The following is a 16,089-nucleotide window of genomic DNA, read 5'->3' as shown; positions in this document are numbered from 1 at the left end:
GAAAATGATTCTACAATCACAACTTCATACTCACCTTTTAATACACGATCATAGAACAACAGCTATAACCTCAGTTTTAGGAACTAGGTCGATAGTAAGTTAGAAACATAGCATATTATTCTAATTATTGTTTTGCATACTCTCATTCTCTCACCCAATTTCTATTCAATTCATTTCAAAGCAGCTTTATTGGCATGAGAAAGCAAAAAAAAGAAAAAAAAAAAAAAACAGTTGAAAATCGGGAACATTATACATTATTATTATTATTATTATTATTTTTTTTTTTTTTTAATGCATTTAAAGGTAGCAGCTCTGTTTCATACTGTGTGCAGTAGGTCTTTGATTGATTGATTGATTGAAGACTTTATAAGAAGAAGTTTGCATAGGAAAAAGTACAGTTTCATGACGGTACAGTTCACTGGTACAAGGTCTAGGACAAAATAGAGTTGTCAAAGTGTGTTCCAGCCTTCTTTTACTCACCCACTGGTAACCATGGTCACCCATTTCTTCTCAATCAAGAAAATGGAGATTTGTCACGACTCACGAGCCAGAATGTTCTGGAACCACTTTAAATAAAACATTTGAGTACTTTTCCCAACACTGACTAAAGGCCCATTCCCACTGGGCCAGATCAGAGCCCTAGAATGGAGAGTTGCGTCACTCCCGTTCACTTCATGGGGCCAGGTCTTCTACGCACACATCTATTGGCGTATAGTGACAAACGGCCAACCGGAAGTTTACAAAATGCATTGAAGTCTATGAGGTGTAAAGTGACAATGAAACACGTGACCAGCGCTGTTTCTGACCCCGCGGTGACACCACTCTCTGATTATACTGCTCTGGGCCAGATAACAGATAAAAAAAATCTCTTTCTCCAGATATTTTTCCATTCAAAGTGGATGGTAGATACAGATTAAAAAAATATATATCTGCCACAGATAAAAGAAATATCTGTGGCAGATATATTTTTTTAATCTGTACCTACCATCCACTTTGAATGGAAAAATATCTGGAGAAAGAGAATAGTATTATAATGGTCGTACTGTTAACTTAGCCTGTATCAATAAAGTAACAAATACGAAGAAAAAAAAAGAACAACCGCGAGACTTCGCGGGATTATGCGGTGCTGATGACACGCCAAACAAACATGTCGGTCTCCTGAACGTCTCCATGTGGTCCGCAGAGCAGAGCAACACTTTTCAGCAGAACTTCATCATTAAAAGTCATTATTAGTACGTTACAGGAACCAACGGTGTCCGACCTGTCTGGTTACTGCCAGAGAAATAATCTACAATGCAGCACGACGACGTAAGTGTTTTTATTATCCTCTTACTCTGCTAAAGGCCTTTAGCGGCCAAACAGGAGATTTAAACATTAAAACATTGAAACATTTCCTTCAAATCAACACTGAGGTTCAGATCAACTGTTTTTAGTTCCATAAAGGCTAAATGATAGCCATTATAATCCACTAAAGACCCTGTCTTGAGTCCACTGCGTTATTAGAAACAGCTAGATGATGTAAGTTTGTCTAAAACAGCCATAGTATTATGTACTATTAATCAGTCTCTTATTCAAGTTGAAATCGTTGAATACTGAATCGTCACAGGCTATTGTCATCTCTCATCTTTTATATTTACATCTGTATGTTTATGTTTGTGTAAGTATAGCAGATCTGCTTGTGTCCAGTGCACATGTGGAGGATACAGGATAGGTGGGCACTAGAGACATCTGGGCACCTCGATGTAAAAAATAGGCTATTTTGTCCAAAATATTTGAAAAATGCTCTTAACATGATGTGAACATCCACGGTACATCATTATCAGACCCAAAATGACTAGATATACAGCTGTTGTAGCTGTTGTATAAATATATACTTTACTTTACTTAGACATTTTATTTTAGATTTTGGGTCACCTTGTTGCCCATTGCCCACCTATCCTGTTACCCTATCTCTCTCTTGTCTTTTATGTTTTGTTTGCTTGTATTGCTTTTTTTTTTTTTTTTTAAGATTTGATGATAGTGATTCACATCACTAAATGCTAAATGTCTAAATATATCAATGCTGTTGAAAGACAGAAAAACAGAGAACAACCGGGTGCTCAAGGGAGATAAAATCGTATTAAAAGTATGTGGTGCTGCTAGGATGAGGATCAGTGGGAAAATACTGTAGAAAAAAGAAGCTGAGATCCGAGCACTCGAGGAGATTAAAATAAAAAAACGTTTATTCTATAAAACCGATATGTTTCGACCTTACGGTCTTCTTCAGGGCAAGATGGGAAAGATTTACATATTTGACACAAATGTAAAGTACTGTAAAGTATCGATCTAATTCAGGGGTGCCGTGGATGATGAAAAGAGTTAATTCCAATGTTTGAGACAGAGTTAATTCCACTGCTATAGTGCCCGTTGACATTAAGGCTTGCCCAACTGCCCCTGGCAGGTAAATAAAACTTTGGGGCAGGCGTAGTTTGCTTTCAGGTTGCCGACGGGATCGTGCTCATTGAGAGGGGACACAACACCAGATATCTGTCTACTAAACACCTTAACGTGGCCAGAGCGCTCTGTCTTCTAAATAAGAGCACTGTTAATGTGCTGTTTTTACTGTCGCTACTCTTAAAAATATCAAATAACAAGTGTGAAACCATAGACATATTCAATCATAACATGTTTTTTCGCACAGCCCCAGAAAGTAAAGAAATTAGTGTTATATTGAGCGGTAATTAAAATCGTACCTATCATTTCATAATGGACAATTTACTTTTCGGGCAAGTGGGCATGACCTTTGGGCAAGTAGAACATGACCTGTACTTGCCCGACGGGCAAGTGCCTCTGAGACCTTAATGTCAACCCCTGCCTATGATGGTAAATTAATCCATTTAGGCCTAGAATTATTTAATGCTTTAACCAGTGAAAAATAGCTGATATACAAGCTCACAGCGCGGCACCAAGTGCCGTGCTGCGAGCTTGTAGATCTGCTATTTTTCAATAGTTAAAGTATAAAATAATGATACACAATATAGTGTACCTGTTCTGAATGGTTGAAGCTAATTACTTTGTATGTTTATCCTAGGTGATTTGGGACATCATAGGAAACAAGCAGTTCTGCTCCTATAAGGTCAAGTAAGTATTGACACATGATGATCTGTTACTGACATGATGATCTGTTACTGACATGATGATCTGTTACTGACATGATGATCTGTTACTGACGCAGTGAAGCTTGAATTGGGCTGTAGATCATAATGTCATCATTATATCAGAGTCAGTTCAACATTGTAATGTTGTTTTGTTATTTCTTTTTGTCTCCATCTTGTGTGTTCTCCTTTGCAGGACCAAGACCCAGACCTTCTGTCGTAATGAATACAACCTGACTGGTCTGTGTAATCGCTCATCCTGTCCGCTGGCTAACAGCCAGTATGCCACCATCAGAGAGGAGAAAGGTGAGCTCTCTCTCACACTCACTCACTCACTCACTCACTCACTCACTCACTCAATTTCAATTCAATTCAAAGGGCTTTATTGGCATGAGAAAACATACGTTTACATTGCCAAAGCAGAAGTGTACACAACACAATACAATCAGAACAAAATATGTACAGGTGAAAACAGTTTTCATGCATCACGGTGGCGTGCAGGCAGAGCAGGGATATATACAATGGTTTTTAAGGTGGTTGGGTTCCATTTGATATCCTTCTCCTATCACAGCAGCTCACGAATCTTGCTGTTGTGTTTGCACATTGTTTTACTTCACCCAGCAGGTATGGGAGTTTTTCATCATTGGTTATGTTTTCAAATTCTCCTTGGGTGGTTATGATCTGTTGGAAGTATGTGTCTCTGATGTCTTGTTACAGCGGACAGGTGGTTAGAAAGTGTAGCTCAGTTTCCACTTCATTTTGTGTGCAGTGGGTGCAAAGTCTGTTTTCTCTAGCGAGCCAGGTATGCCTCTCTCTCTCTCTCTCACTCGCTCTCTCTTTCTTCCCCCTCCCCCCTACTTTTTAACACGGGTTCCGATTTCTGCCCGACAGCAAAGAAATAAAGCATTAAAAGTCTGTAGGAAGCCATGAAGGAATACAAGAACGCTTAAAACACGCTGGCTCAATGATTTAGGTCTCTCTCTCTCTCTCTCTCTCTCTCTCTCTCTCTCGTGTATCGGTGCCGTTCGAGACGTAACTCGAACAGCACCGAGTCTGCAAAAGCGAACTTTGCAATCTTTGGTACGGTGACTCACTCGGCAGTGCCTCTCGTAGCTCAGACACGCCTCCGTCATATATATATCTTTTTTTGCTAATTTAATATTAGCGGCTGTAGTCTGTTCTCACCAAGTGGGGCAAGTGGTCCCCCGCTGGGGGAGAATGGGTTCGAGTGTCTTTTGATAAAGTACCAGAAACTATTTATAACTGTGTGTGTGTGTGTGTGTGTGTGTGTGTGTGTGTGTGTGTGTGTGTGTGTGTGTGTGTGTGTGTGTGTGTGTGTGTGTGTGTGTGTGTGTGTGTGTGTGTGTGTGTGTCTCAGGTCAGATCTTTCTATACATGAAGGTGATCGAGAGAGCAGCCTTTCCTGGCAGGATGTGGGAGAAAGTGAGTATAATATTTATACTGTAGCAGAGTGACAGACAGTGAACAGAGACTGTAATCTGCAGTAGCTGCACATTCACATTTTATTACTAACCTCAGCCAGCATCATGATAATAGACCCCTTAGCACAGTTGTGGGCAACTTTGATGATGGCGAGGGCCACTATTTCCACCTTCACTCCAGAGGGCCACTTTATTTCCACCTTCACTCCAGAGGGCCACAATGCATATTGCTACTAGGGATGGCCAACGGTTAACCGTTACCGTTAAACCGATAAGAAATTGGTTACCGGTAAGCACTAACGGTCAATTTTGACCGATAAAAAAGAAAAGAAAAAGAAAATCAACCCATGTGTCACACCAAAAGCCCCGTACACCAATATCTATGCAACATCAAGTCATCAACCATGCAACTATACGCGCTGTGGTCACACATTTCTGGGACACCAATATCTGTGTAACATCCATGCATTCACGCAACTGCGAGTCTGCGACGCTGCTTGATTTTGGAGTCGTACACGCTGACTTATTCAACAAATGCTCCGTCGTCGATTGGATTTTACAAAACAGACCCCCGTCACATTGAATCCCGTTAAGAAGAGCTTAAAACACAACTTTCTAATGTTACATGTTGACGACGTGAGGAACGCTAAAGTCGTCTTGGTTACAGAGTAGCCTAGGATATGCGAAAATAACACAGCTCAGAGTCGCAAATTCAATGATCGCTGCATCAGCACACACAAAACACGGTCGAGAGAGAAGAAAATGAATGAAATGGACATCACGTTTAGCCGATTCAACCATTCCAAATGTCATACGATTGAAAGTTATTGCTCTACATGCGAGCATCTCGCTGCGGCTGTTTTGTTAGCCAGGGAGTGCAATCAGTGCACAGAATGTTAGAGAGGCATGGGCTGAAGGGCCTTTTGGTGGACAATTCTGTTGATAAAAGTTAAGGGCTCCAGCCCCCTTTGCTGTATGTGCGCACGTGCCTGGCGAAAGCGCATCACATTACAGATTGATCATTTCAATCCCACGGTTTCTTTGCAAAACACATTTCTTTTAGGAAACATTTGTATTCTTGTTTCTCCTAGTTTTATTGTTTGTAATGTGTAAATATGGCACTTTATTATGGGGAAAAACGGGTGTATTTTCCTTTTTTTTAAATCGCAAAAATAGCGCATTTTTGAACACATTTCCTTAACGGTTAACGGTTAATTAACTGATAAGGCCTTTCGGTTATCGGTTAAGAAAAAATCTCCATTTGGCCATCCCTAATTGCTACGTCCTACTTTGTCATTCTAGTATCTCATACAAAAGAAGCAAAAATAGCCGATCTACAAGCTCAAACGCAGCGTGATGCGTTTTGAGCTTGTAGATCTGCTATTTTTGAATTGGAATCCTGTTTTCTTTTCTTTTTTTTTCCTGAAATGTAACATTTTGATTTAATTTCAAACGCATTAGTGATACTCATGTTAACTTTATGAACCTAAATACAAACATTGGACATAAAGAAATTAAAAAAATTAATACTACTATACTAGTCATTAAGCTACTAATATAGACTGACGGAATTAAAGCAGGTCATGTTTGGAATTGTAACTCAATATCAATAATATATCAGTATTCCGGTATTAACCTGTGGGCCGCATTAAGTGAAGGTGGGGGCCGCCAGTTGCCCATGTATGCCTTAGCAGACCACATCACGCAGGCAGGTTGCAAAAGACCCTGATCACTCATAAGACAGCATGGAGTCTGGCACCCGCATGTAAAAATGTATACATGTCTACTTAATGCATTTCTGTGCCTCTGGAGCGAAGGACGGAGACGAGTCCCGCAGGCACATTCACGTTGGCTCTGGGTATAATATATTAATGTGGGAATGCCCCACACTATGGGTATAATATATTAATGTGGGAATGCCCCGCACTAGAGTGCTGAATTTGTTTATGAAAATAGAGGCTCCTATGGAAGCCGTTCGTTCTCCTACATAGAAATGAGCGATCAATAAGGAAGCTGAGAGAAACTCTTTCACCGACGGTCGCTGGTCAGTTCTCAAAGTAACTGTTTCAGCAACATAAAGGGGAAGAACAAAAAAACCTGAGGAAAATAACTAATGTGTCAAATGATTACATATGGCCTATTTTAGCAATAGTTTTATTATTTGTTTTCGTTATTGGTACCAGTCATTTCTGTGCATTTAAGTTATTTGTCATATATAGTTTATATGCCCTGTGCACATTTGTTTACAAAGCCTGAAAGGACAACATAAATGTAGCCTCGGGAACCCAGGCTACATGAATGTAACTTCTGTTCATGTTCCAATGTTCAATGGTAAAAAAAAAAATCAATTTAATCATTTATTTTAAATTTGTATGACAATGAATGGTAAAGTAAAATGCCATGATCTTACAACTACGCCCTAATCGTACAACTACGTTGTTGCGTTGGCATCGTACACAGATCATGCATATAGTCTCAATGCTTGTAGACTACAATGTGTACAAATAGGATCTATATCCTAATATGTTACTAACCTCATTGCAAAATCACAATGTTACAGCCTAAACCTTTATAACATAATAAATTATTTTACTGCCCATATAGTCAGAATAGACACAACATGTCACATAACTGCTCTGCTGTCTTACACACAGTAGTGTGTACACCTATAAATGTGTGTGTACATGTTGTGTGCACCTATAAATATGTGTGAGTGTGTGTGTCTCCAGGTGAAGTTGAGTAAGAACTACGAACAGGCTCTGGAGATGATCGACAAAAATCTGATCTACTGGCCCAGATTCATCCGACATAAATGTAAACAACGCTTCACCAAGATCACGCAGTACCTGATCCGCATCCGGAAACTCACACTCAAGCGACAGTAAGTACAACCAGTACAGTTACTAGGCTCTATATAATATGTAGCCTCGCGTAGCCAGGCTTACTCATCTGCGAAGAGAAAGCCTGGTGACAATATCAGGCAGAGACTGTTCAACTTCCGCTGTAAGAATTTCAACAGAAGACTACAACGCATGACGTAACTTCCGTTAAACACAGCACTTCCGCTAGAACCAACCGGAAGTCATATTGTGACCAGGGTGTATAATATGTACTATGCTCTCAATTGTTTCTCCCATCGATAATACCAATTGGCATTGTTTATCATTTTATCATTGATTAGTCACAACAGGGTATAGCTTGTAAGGATAGGCCTCTTTATGTAATGCATCTTTAATATCTTTTGAGTATGAAATGTGCTAAACAAATAAACCTGCCTTAATGCTGACATTTACCTGGTGTTGCTTTCAGGAGGAAGTTGGTTCCTCTCAGCAGGAAGGTGGAAAGGAGAGAGAAGAGAAAAGAGGTGAGATGTTCACTCCATCATCACTTGATCTGTTTGATGTTCACTCCATCATCACTTGATCTGTTTGATGTTTACTCCCTTTATCACTTGATCTCTACCTTGTAGATCGTCAATTTCCACTATTTAAAGCTATACTGTGTAAGTTGCTCAACTAGTGGTCAGTAGCGTCCGCGTCTTTCGGCCGTTTTTCGCCACGGACCGGGCCTCACACCCCCGCGTCTGCCTCCACCTCGCCGAGATCTATCTTTAGAGGGGTCCCTGGTTCCTGTGCGTTCAGGCATTCCGGAGAAACGGAGTGTTTCACCCGAGTATAGATAGAGACACACGGGCGCCTACAAATATGGCCGCCCTATTGTGATAGCTAGCGACCCCACTTCAAGATGCGCTGTGATTGGCCGGCAGTGTATAACCCTCGCTGTGATTGGCCGGTAGTGTATGATGACGTAATTTTTGCACGAAAACCGGACCCCGGTCAGGATCATAGGAAACATATAAAGAGAAGGCTTCAGAAGCTGAAAATAACGGAGTGGGTGTTCTAAAACTTTAGCGATTTAAGAGTTAGGACAATTTTAAGATTTGTTTTATAAAAAAAGTTACATGGTACAACTTTAATTGTACATTTTTAGAATGTATAAGATGAAGGCTCCTATGGAAGCCGTTCGTTCTCCTACATAGAAATGAGCGGACAATAAGGAAGCTGAGAGAAACTCTTTCACCGACGGTCGCTGGTCAGTTCTCAAAGTAACTGTTTCAGCAACATAAAGGGGAAGAACAAAAAGCTGAAAAAAGAGCATATACAGTTATTAAATATGGCCTATTTTAGCCATAGTTTATTATTGATTTTCATTATTGGTACCAGGAAAAACTTTCAAGGACAGCTTCACACCTAATAGTTCGTACACTTGTGCGTTAAGTGGCAACACTGTCCAACTTTCGTTTGTATGTGTTTATTTAGATGGGACAATGAATGCACATTAATAGATAGATAGATACCTTTATTATCCCAAGGGGGAAATTCAGTTGTCCAGTTGTAGCACAGCAGTATACAGTTATTTACAAAGTTACAGAGAAGTAGGAAAAGATAGATAAGAGGAAAAAACAAGAGCAGTTGAAAGTGAATTCAATCAACAATGTTTGTTTAGTCCGCATCAGAGTTTGAATGAGCTTTCAGAACAGCGCAAATTAACTGGTCTTTATTACGACAAAACGGTGTAGGATTTGTACAAATTTAACAAGATTACTCACACATTTCTAGGAAACGTGACCATATCACCCCCATCTTAGCTGCTCTCCATTGGCTACCTGTTAGTGCTAGAATTGATTTTAAGATTTTACTCATGACTTTTAAAAACCCACCTTTATGTTCAAACCTTTTCTTAAATTCTTCTTGCCATTTTTTGTTTTTATATTTGCATGTCTATTTTAAATGTTGTGTTATTTTTATTCACTGATTACTTGTGTAGATTGTTCTTTAATGCATATTGTGTTGTTCTTTTACCCTGCTCTGTAAAGCACTTTGTGACTGTCTGGAAATGTGCTATATAAATAAATGCATTATCATTAACTAAACGTCCAGGTGTGAAGCCAACCTAAATGTTATCACTTTTGTCTGTCTGTCTGTCTGTCTGTCTGTCTGTCTGTCTGTCTGTCTGTCTGTCTGTCTGTCTGTCTGTCTGTCTGTGCAGGAGAAAGCATTGATAGCAGCTCAGTTGGACAACGCTATCGAGAAAGAACTTCTGGAGAGGCTGAAACAGGGAACGGTAAGAACTGTTGATTCATCCACTGAGAGGAAATGGAAGTAAATGGTATCAGTCAAATTTACTATTTACACATTTTCTTTGTTCCACATCGCAAAAGAAAAGTTACATTTTTGACTTCTAAGTAAACATTAAGTAACGTCAATGTTCAGATCATTTGTGAGAAGCGTCTGCCATCATTTTCTGCTTTATTGCATTTTACCACCGTTTGGATTTTACCACAGCTAAATGAATCACAAGGAATGCAAATATAAGGGATTAATTGACAATGCTTTTTTTTATATACAAGCAGCTGAAGGTTGAATTTATATACAAAGTATTCTCTGAAGTAAAATAAAGACTGAACACATTGTCTTAACCCATTAAAACCGGGAACGCATCTGTGTCATTTTAGCGTTGGCTATGTAAGGGTTAATGTCTGGGTCAGCGGTCATTATCAAAATAAAATCCCAACATGTACGTTATCCCGCTTATTACACGGCTACTTAATACATAAACTAATACATTGACCCAAAAGTAAAAACAAAAGACAATATTTCCTTGCTTACAGTAGTAAAAGTATTCCACAAGTGTATTATGCAACGTTGCCACATTCTCGAGAGCAACGTTTAGTTGTAAATGACACTGTGTTTGTTTACATGTTGGATACGGCATAACATTCACACAGTGCTGGCAGGTGCTTGGAGTCTTTGATTAGGCATCGGTCTGCTCATTGGTCAAATGGTAAATGGTGCCTTTATCCAAGGCGCTTTACAGAGATTGTGCTTTACATTCATCCATTCACTCACCGATGGTGGAGGAAGCCATGCAAGGCACCAACCTGCTCATCAGGAGCAATTAGGGGTTCAGAGTCTTGCTCAAGGACAGATATACAAGCACACCGCATGTCACTTCATGCCACGCCGTGAGCTTGTACATCTGCTAGAATGTTGAATAATTTAGAATTAAGAACATTTGAGAACTACTGATTTAGAGGGCATGTGTAGTGTGTTTCTTTTTGTGTATTCTGTTTGTGGTGTATCTTGGTTCTGTTTGTGGTGTATCTTGGTTTATGTAAATTCTATGTATGTTGTGAGTGTCTTGTAAGCCTGTGTGGGCTGGGCATCGTTTGGTGCAGGACACTTTACTTTAATAAAAACATCTATCTACAGTATGTAGATCTTAATTGGTTGAAGGTGCTAACCAGGCTTGGAATTTCATCATTTTAGGGGCACGGCCACTTGGCCTTTGGTGTTGTACAATTTTTGAGGACACAAAGACCAAATGCGAAGGCAGGAAGACCATCAAATAAAACAAGAATTTGTTGAATTTAAGGGTTAGGGATGATAACCTAATTTGCAGTGAAACAGATAAATGATGGTACCGGTATTTACAATCTGATCCATGCTCAGCCCTGCACCAATCAAAGTCACTGGATTGGTTTAAAGATGGGGACTCGGGGGAGTTAAGAGTTCAGAGTCTAAAAAAAACAAAAAAAACACTGGTGTCTACATGACGAGAAAGAGACAGAGAAAAAAGTGGTACAGTCAGCATTAAGGGCACCGTGGCCTCAGGTCATGCCATTGGTTTGAGGCACAAGGCCAAACTGAGGGGCAACGGTGGCCATGACCTCCATGAAATTCCTGCCCTGGTGCTGACTGTCTCCCTGTTTGTTTTGTATGGAGACATCTACAACTAACTAACTGTCTCCCTCTTTCTCTCCCTGTCTGTCAGTATGGTGACATCTACAACTTCCCTACGCACGCGTTTGACAAAGCCCTGGAGAAACAGGATGAGGAGAGCGAGTCAGAGGAGGAAGATGAGGAGGAGGATGAGGAAGACGACGAGGTGAGTAAAACTACTGTCTGGATCTTTGTCTGCCTTTGACGCATCTTTATTTCATTCTTTGACCCACAACACATGGCTTCAATGCTTTATGTAAAGGACTTTACCACACAAACACGCTGTAAAGTGATGCGAGTGTTTAATTGCGACCGTAAGGTCGCAGTTTAGTATCAAAACCTCCACCGGCCGTCCGTCCCTGAGTCACACGTCACACGTCACACCTTTGCCCTGCTCATATCTCCGCATCAGTATGGCATCACACTGCTGACATCAGTATGACATCACACCGTACACAAATGACCCCTATATAAGACCGGCATTGTCTGTCGTACATTTCGGTCAATTCCAGTGGGGATGCCATTGAAAAGTTAATCTAGTTGTACAAAGTAATCAAAGAATGGGTTGACTGGTAGGCTGGTTGACTGCTTTATCTGTGGAGAGTGTATGTCACTGAGAGTCCTTTTATAGCGATTGAAATCATGATGAGGTCACGATGAGTCATCTATGCCCAAATATAGATTTCTAGGTCAGATGGCCCAGAGCCCTAGAATGGAGAGTTGCGTCACTCCCGTTCACTTCATGGGGCCAGGTCGTCTACGCACACATCTATTGGCGTATAGTGACAAACGGCCAACCGGAAGTTTACAAAATGCATTGGAGTCTATGAGGTGTAAAGTGACAATGAACCACGTGACCAGCGCTGTTTCTGACCCCGCGGTGACACCACTCTCTGATTATACTGCTCTGAGATGGCCCATGGAGTTTGTGATGTCAAACCTAGCAACCCAATATAAACAAACCTGATGTCAGACCTGAAGTATCCTTTTATACCCATATATGGAGATACAGAGATCTCCATATATGGGCATATTAGAAAGCCCATATATGGGCATATACGGATGACATCAGGGATATCCATATATGGGCATAAAAGGGACAAGGGCTTACAGTTAAGAGATCTCCATATATGGGCATATCAGAAAGCCCATATATGTTCATATACTGATGACATCAGGAATATCCATATATGGGCATAAAAGGGACAAGGACTTACAGTTAAGAGATCTCCATCTATGGGCATAAAGGGACAAGGACTGTTACAGTAGATATAGAGATGTCCATATATGGGCATACATGAACAAGGACTGACAAACACTGAGATCTCCATATAACCTATGGGAATATAAGGGACGAGGACAATGCGTAGCATTGTGAGCTTGTAGATCTATTTTCTAAATATTGTTGTACATTAAAAACTTGAAATGGGTCGTTCTGCATAGTACTTGGGATTTGTTGATGTAAATGTTCACATAGAGTGTAATAATTGGTAAAACAAACTTTTGGCCTATTTGTGGAGATAAGCGACCAACGGTCGCTTATCTCCCGATTAGGGAGTCTTACTGGTAGCGTTGTATCCGATAGTAATCATTGCTATAGTGTGATTGTTCATTAACAGGGGTCAACCCGTTTCAAGTTCAGCTCATTTTCAGATAGGGATACCAATCAGGAAATGGAACTCCTACATGATAAACAACTGAATTTGGAAGTGATGAAAAAAAAGCAGACAAAACTGGAAATGGAACACTGATAAATGATCTTTGTGGGGTTCTACTTAAGATATGGAGATATGAGAGAACACTGTTACTAAACAACCACTAATATAGAGCTTTAACCTTTTATGATGGTTTTAAAACAAAGAAACATCACTTTTAGCACCTTAACAATATACAAGTGTATTGCTCCAGTGGAGCTCCCTGCAAAGACCGTTTGGCAGTGAAGTATCTACATATCCTGTCACAACAATAACGCATGTTATATCTCCATTTGAATCATTAATAAATAAAAATGTTTTTTGTTTTATAAGGATGTTGGAAAGACAGAGTTTGTTGCTGCTGATGAGGTGGAGGAGAGTGACATCAGTGACTTTGAGGTAAAAACGGTCAGCTGTGTTACATTGTTGTGGATACTGTAGAAGGCCTTTCACAAAAAGTGATATCACCAAATAGTACCCTGCTGTTTGATACGCAAAATCGATTCGGACCCCAGGCGTTTAAAAGAACTGCGATGCATTGTGAGCTTGTAGATAACATTATTTATTAACTTTAAGAATGTATAAAAAAAATGAAGGCTCCTATCGAAGCCGTTCGTTCTCCTACATAGAAGTGAGCGGTCAATATGGAAGCCGAGAGAAACTCTTTCACCGACGGTCGCTGGTCAGTTCTCAAAGTAACTGTTTCAGCAACATTAAGGGGAAGAACAAAAAAACAAGGTTGTATAAAATTATTTATTTTTTTCAGCTAGTTTATTTGTTTTCATTATTGGTACCAGTCGTTTCTGTGCATATTAACATTATTTGTCATATCTGCCCGGCGCAAATTGTGTTCACAAAGCCTGATAGGGTGACGTAAATGTAACTTTTGTTCGTGTTCCAATGGCAAAAACAGACATGTTTTTGCCATAATAGTCATGATCACGCACAACCACGATATACGTTGTTCAATTGTTGATTTTCGTCGACTAAATCTATGACGAAAAATGTTTGTCAACTGCGTTTTTTTCACTGACGAAAACTAAATAAAAACAAAATAAAAACTAAGCTGTGATGACTAAAACTAAATATGTTGACAATTTCGTCAACAAAATAAAAAGTAGACTAAAACGTTCGGCAGGGACTAGTGGAGAAGAGTCATTTTATGTTTGGTTGCTCTCAGGTGTTGCGTGCTGAAAATAGCCGATCTACAAGCTGCGCAACGCGTTGTGAGCTTGTAGATCAGCTATTTTCAGCACGCAAACAAGTGTTAAATCAGTCATTACGATGCCATCAAGGACCGCCAAAATACATTTTAGTTGACTAAATCAACTGTAGATTTAGTCGGCTAAAAACGTATGATATTTAGTCGACTACAATTTGACTAGAACTAAAAGTTTTCAGGCGACTAAATTTTGACTGAAGACTATGACTAAAACTAAATCTAAATTTGCTGTCAAAAACAACATTGACTTTATTGCGTTGGCATCGTACAGCTACTGTTAACGTCAGGTCCCCAAAAACTAAAACTAAGACTAAAACGTTAGGGAGGGACTGGTGCTGAAGAGAGTGCAGCCAAACATAAAATATGTTTGGTTGCTCTCAGGTGTTGCGTGTTAAAAATAGCCGATCTTGGGAGCTTGTAGATCAGCTATTTTCAGTGTAAAATCAGTCATTACGATGCCATCAAGGCCTGCCAAAATACATTTTAGTTGACTAAATCAACTGTAGATTTAGTCGCCTAAAAACATATGATATTTAGTTAACTAAAATTAGACTAAAACTAAAAGTTTTCAGGCGACTAAATTTTGACTAAAATTAAAGGAGCTATAGTCAACTTTTTCATTGTAGGGCCGACACATTGTTTACATCCTAGTCTATAGACTAGAATGTAAACAAAGTGTCGGTCTGACAATGCCCAAAATGATTATTCTATCATTATTTTACGCTTTTTGTGGTCATTTTTGAATTGAAACACATGTATGAAGCTTATTTTTTTATAAAATATTTTCGAAACATTATTTTTATTTTAGCATCCGTTTTTCAAGAAAAAGTTGACTATATCTCCTTTAAATTACATTTTCTTCAAAAGACTGACTAAAACGAAATCAAAATTTGCTGTCAAAAACAACATTGACGTTGCGTTGGCATCGTACAGCTACTGTTAACGTCAGGTCCCCAAACACCCCTTTCATCATCACCACCTCCTTTTCTCCTCTCTCCTCAGGACATGAACAACCTGCAGGCCAGCAGTGATGAAGAAGAGGAGGAGGAGGAGGAGGAGGAAGAGTCAAGCGAGGAGGAGGAGGAGATGGAGACGGAGACGGAGAGGAAGGCCGCGTCTAAAGGGAAGGCTCCCGCCAAAGGCCCGGCGTTCAGGAAGAGAGCCTTTGTACAGATAGAATACGAACAGGAGACGGAACCCACCGCCGCCAAGACAAAAGCCACGTAGTCTCCGCCCACCTCGCTCCCAAGAGACTTGACCGTAGCCACACTCATCATGGGTTAACCCATTTAGAACGTACACATTATTGTGTATCATTAGTTTATGCTTTAACTATTGAAAAATAGCAGATATACAAGCTCGCAGCGCCGCTGCGAGCTTGTAGATCTACTAGTTTTGAAAAATCGTGAAAATTAGAATTTTGACCCGATTCTATAAGTGTCTTTTGAATCCTAAGGTTTTTTGAAAAACCCATGTTTCTATGTTAGCAATCTGGCCAGCCATCGTCAAAGAAAAGGTCCTTTTTCACTTAACTGGAGCTCAGTTAGTCTGTTCTCGAGAGACTACTATGACAGTGGTGCTCAAAACTTTTCATGTGAAGGACCCCCAAAATGATATTTATTTGGCCACGGACCCCCCATCTCAAAATATTTAGTTCCAGGGACCCCCCCAGAAGCAAAATCTGAGTTAAAACGTTCGCTTTGAAAATACATATAGTCAAAGATTTGCACACATTTTCACGCCTTTTTTTCAAAAATAGCAGATCTACAAGCTCGCAGCGCGGCACTCGGTGCCGCGCTGTGAGCTTGTATATCT

General features: G+C 39.9%; 1 protein-coding gene across 1 annotated transcript; it reads left to right on the top strand.

The window, feature by feature from the left end:
* The first annotated feature begins 1,178 nt into the window (after positions 1-1,178).
* mak16 (MAK16 homolog) lies at positions 1,179-15,906 on the top strand. The gene is made up of 10 exons (XM_080738379.1): positions 1,179-1,308; positions 3,071-3,120; positions 3,331-3,440; positions 4,513-4,577; positions 7,306-7,457; positions 7,886-7,940; positions 9,626-9,700; positions 11,411-11,524; positions 13,386-13,451; positions 15,277-15,906. The coding sequence occupies exons 1-10, from the start codon at positions 1,294-1,296 to the stop codon at positions 15,499-15,501; spliced, it is 927 nt and encodes a 308-aa protein (XP_080594505.1). The 5' UTR covers positions 1,179-1,293; the 3' UTR covers positions 15,502-15,906.
* The last annotated feature ends 183 nt before the right edge of the window (positions 15,907-16,089 follow it).

This window comes from Nannobrachium achirus, assembly GCF_963921795.1.
Source record: "Nannobrachium achirus genome assembly, chromosome: 12".
NCBI classification, from domain to species: Eukaryota; Metazoa; Chordata; class Actinopteri; order Myctophiformes; family Myctophidae; genus Nannobrachium; species Nannobrachium achirus.
Note: the sequence above shows the minus strand (reverse complement) of the source record. Positions and strands in the feature narration are given on the sequence as shown.

Bases quoted from the DNA above. Each gene is read 5' to 3' on its own strand.
- mak16 (XM_080738379.1), top strand. The intron at 3,121-3,330 runs GTAAGTATTGAC...TCTCCTTTGCAG, and splicing joins TTCTGCTCCTATAAGGTCAA to GACCAAGACCCAGACCTTCT. The intron at 4,578-7,305 runs GTGAGTATAATA...GTGTGTCTCCAG, and splicing joins CTGGCAGGATGTGGGAGAAA to GTGAAGTTGAGTAAGAACTA.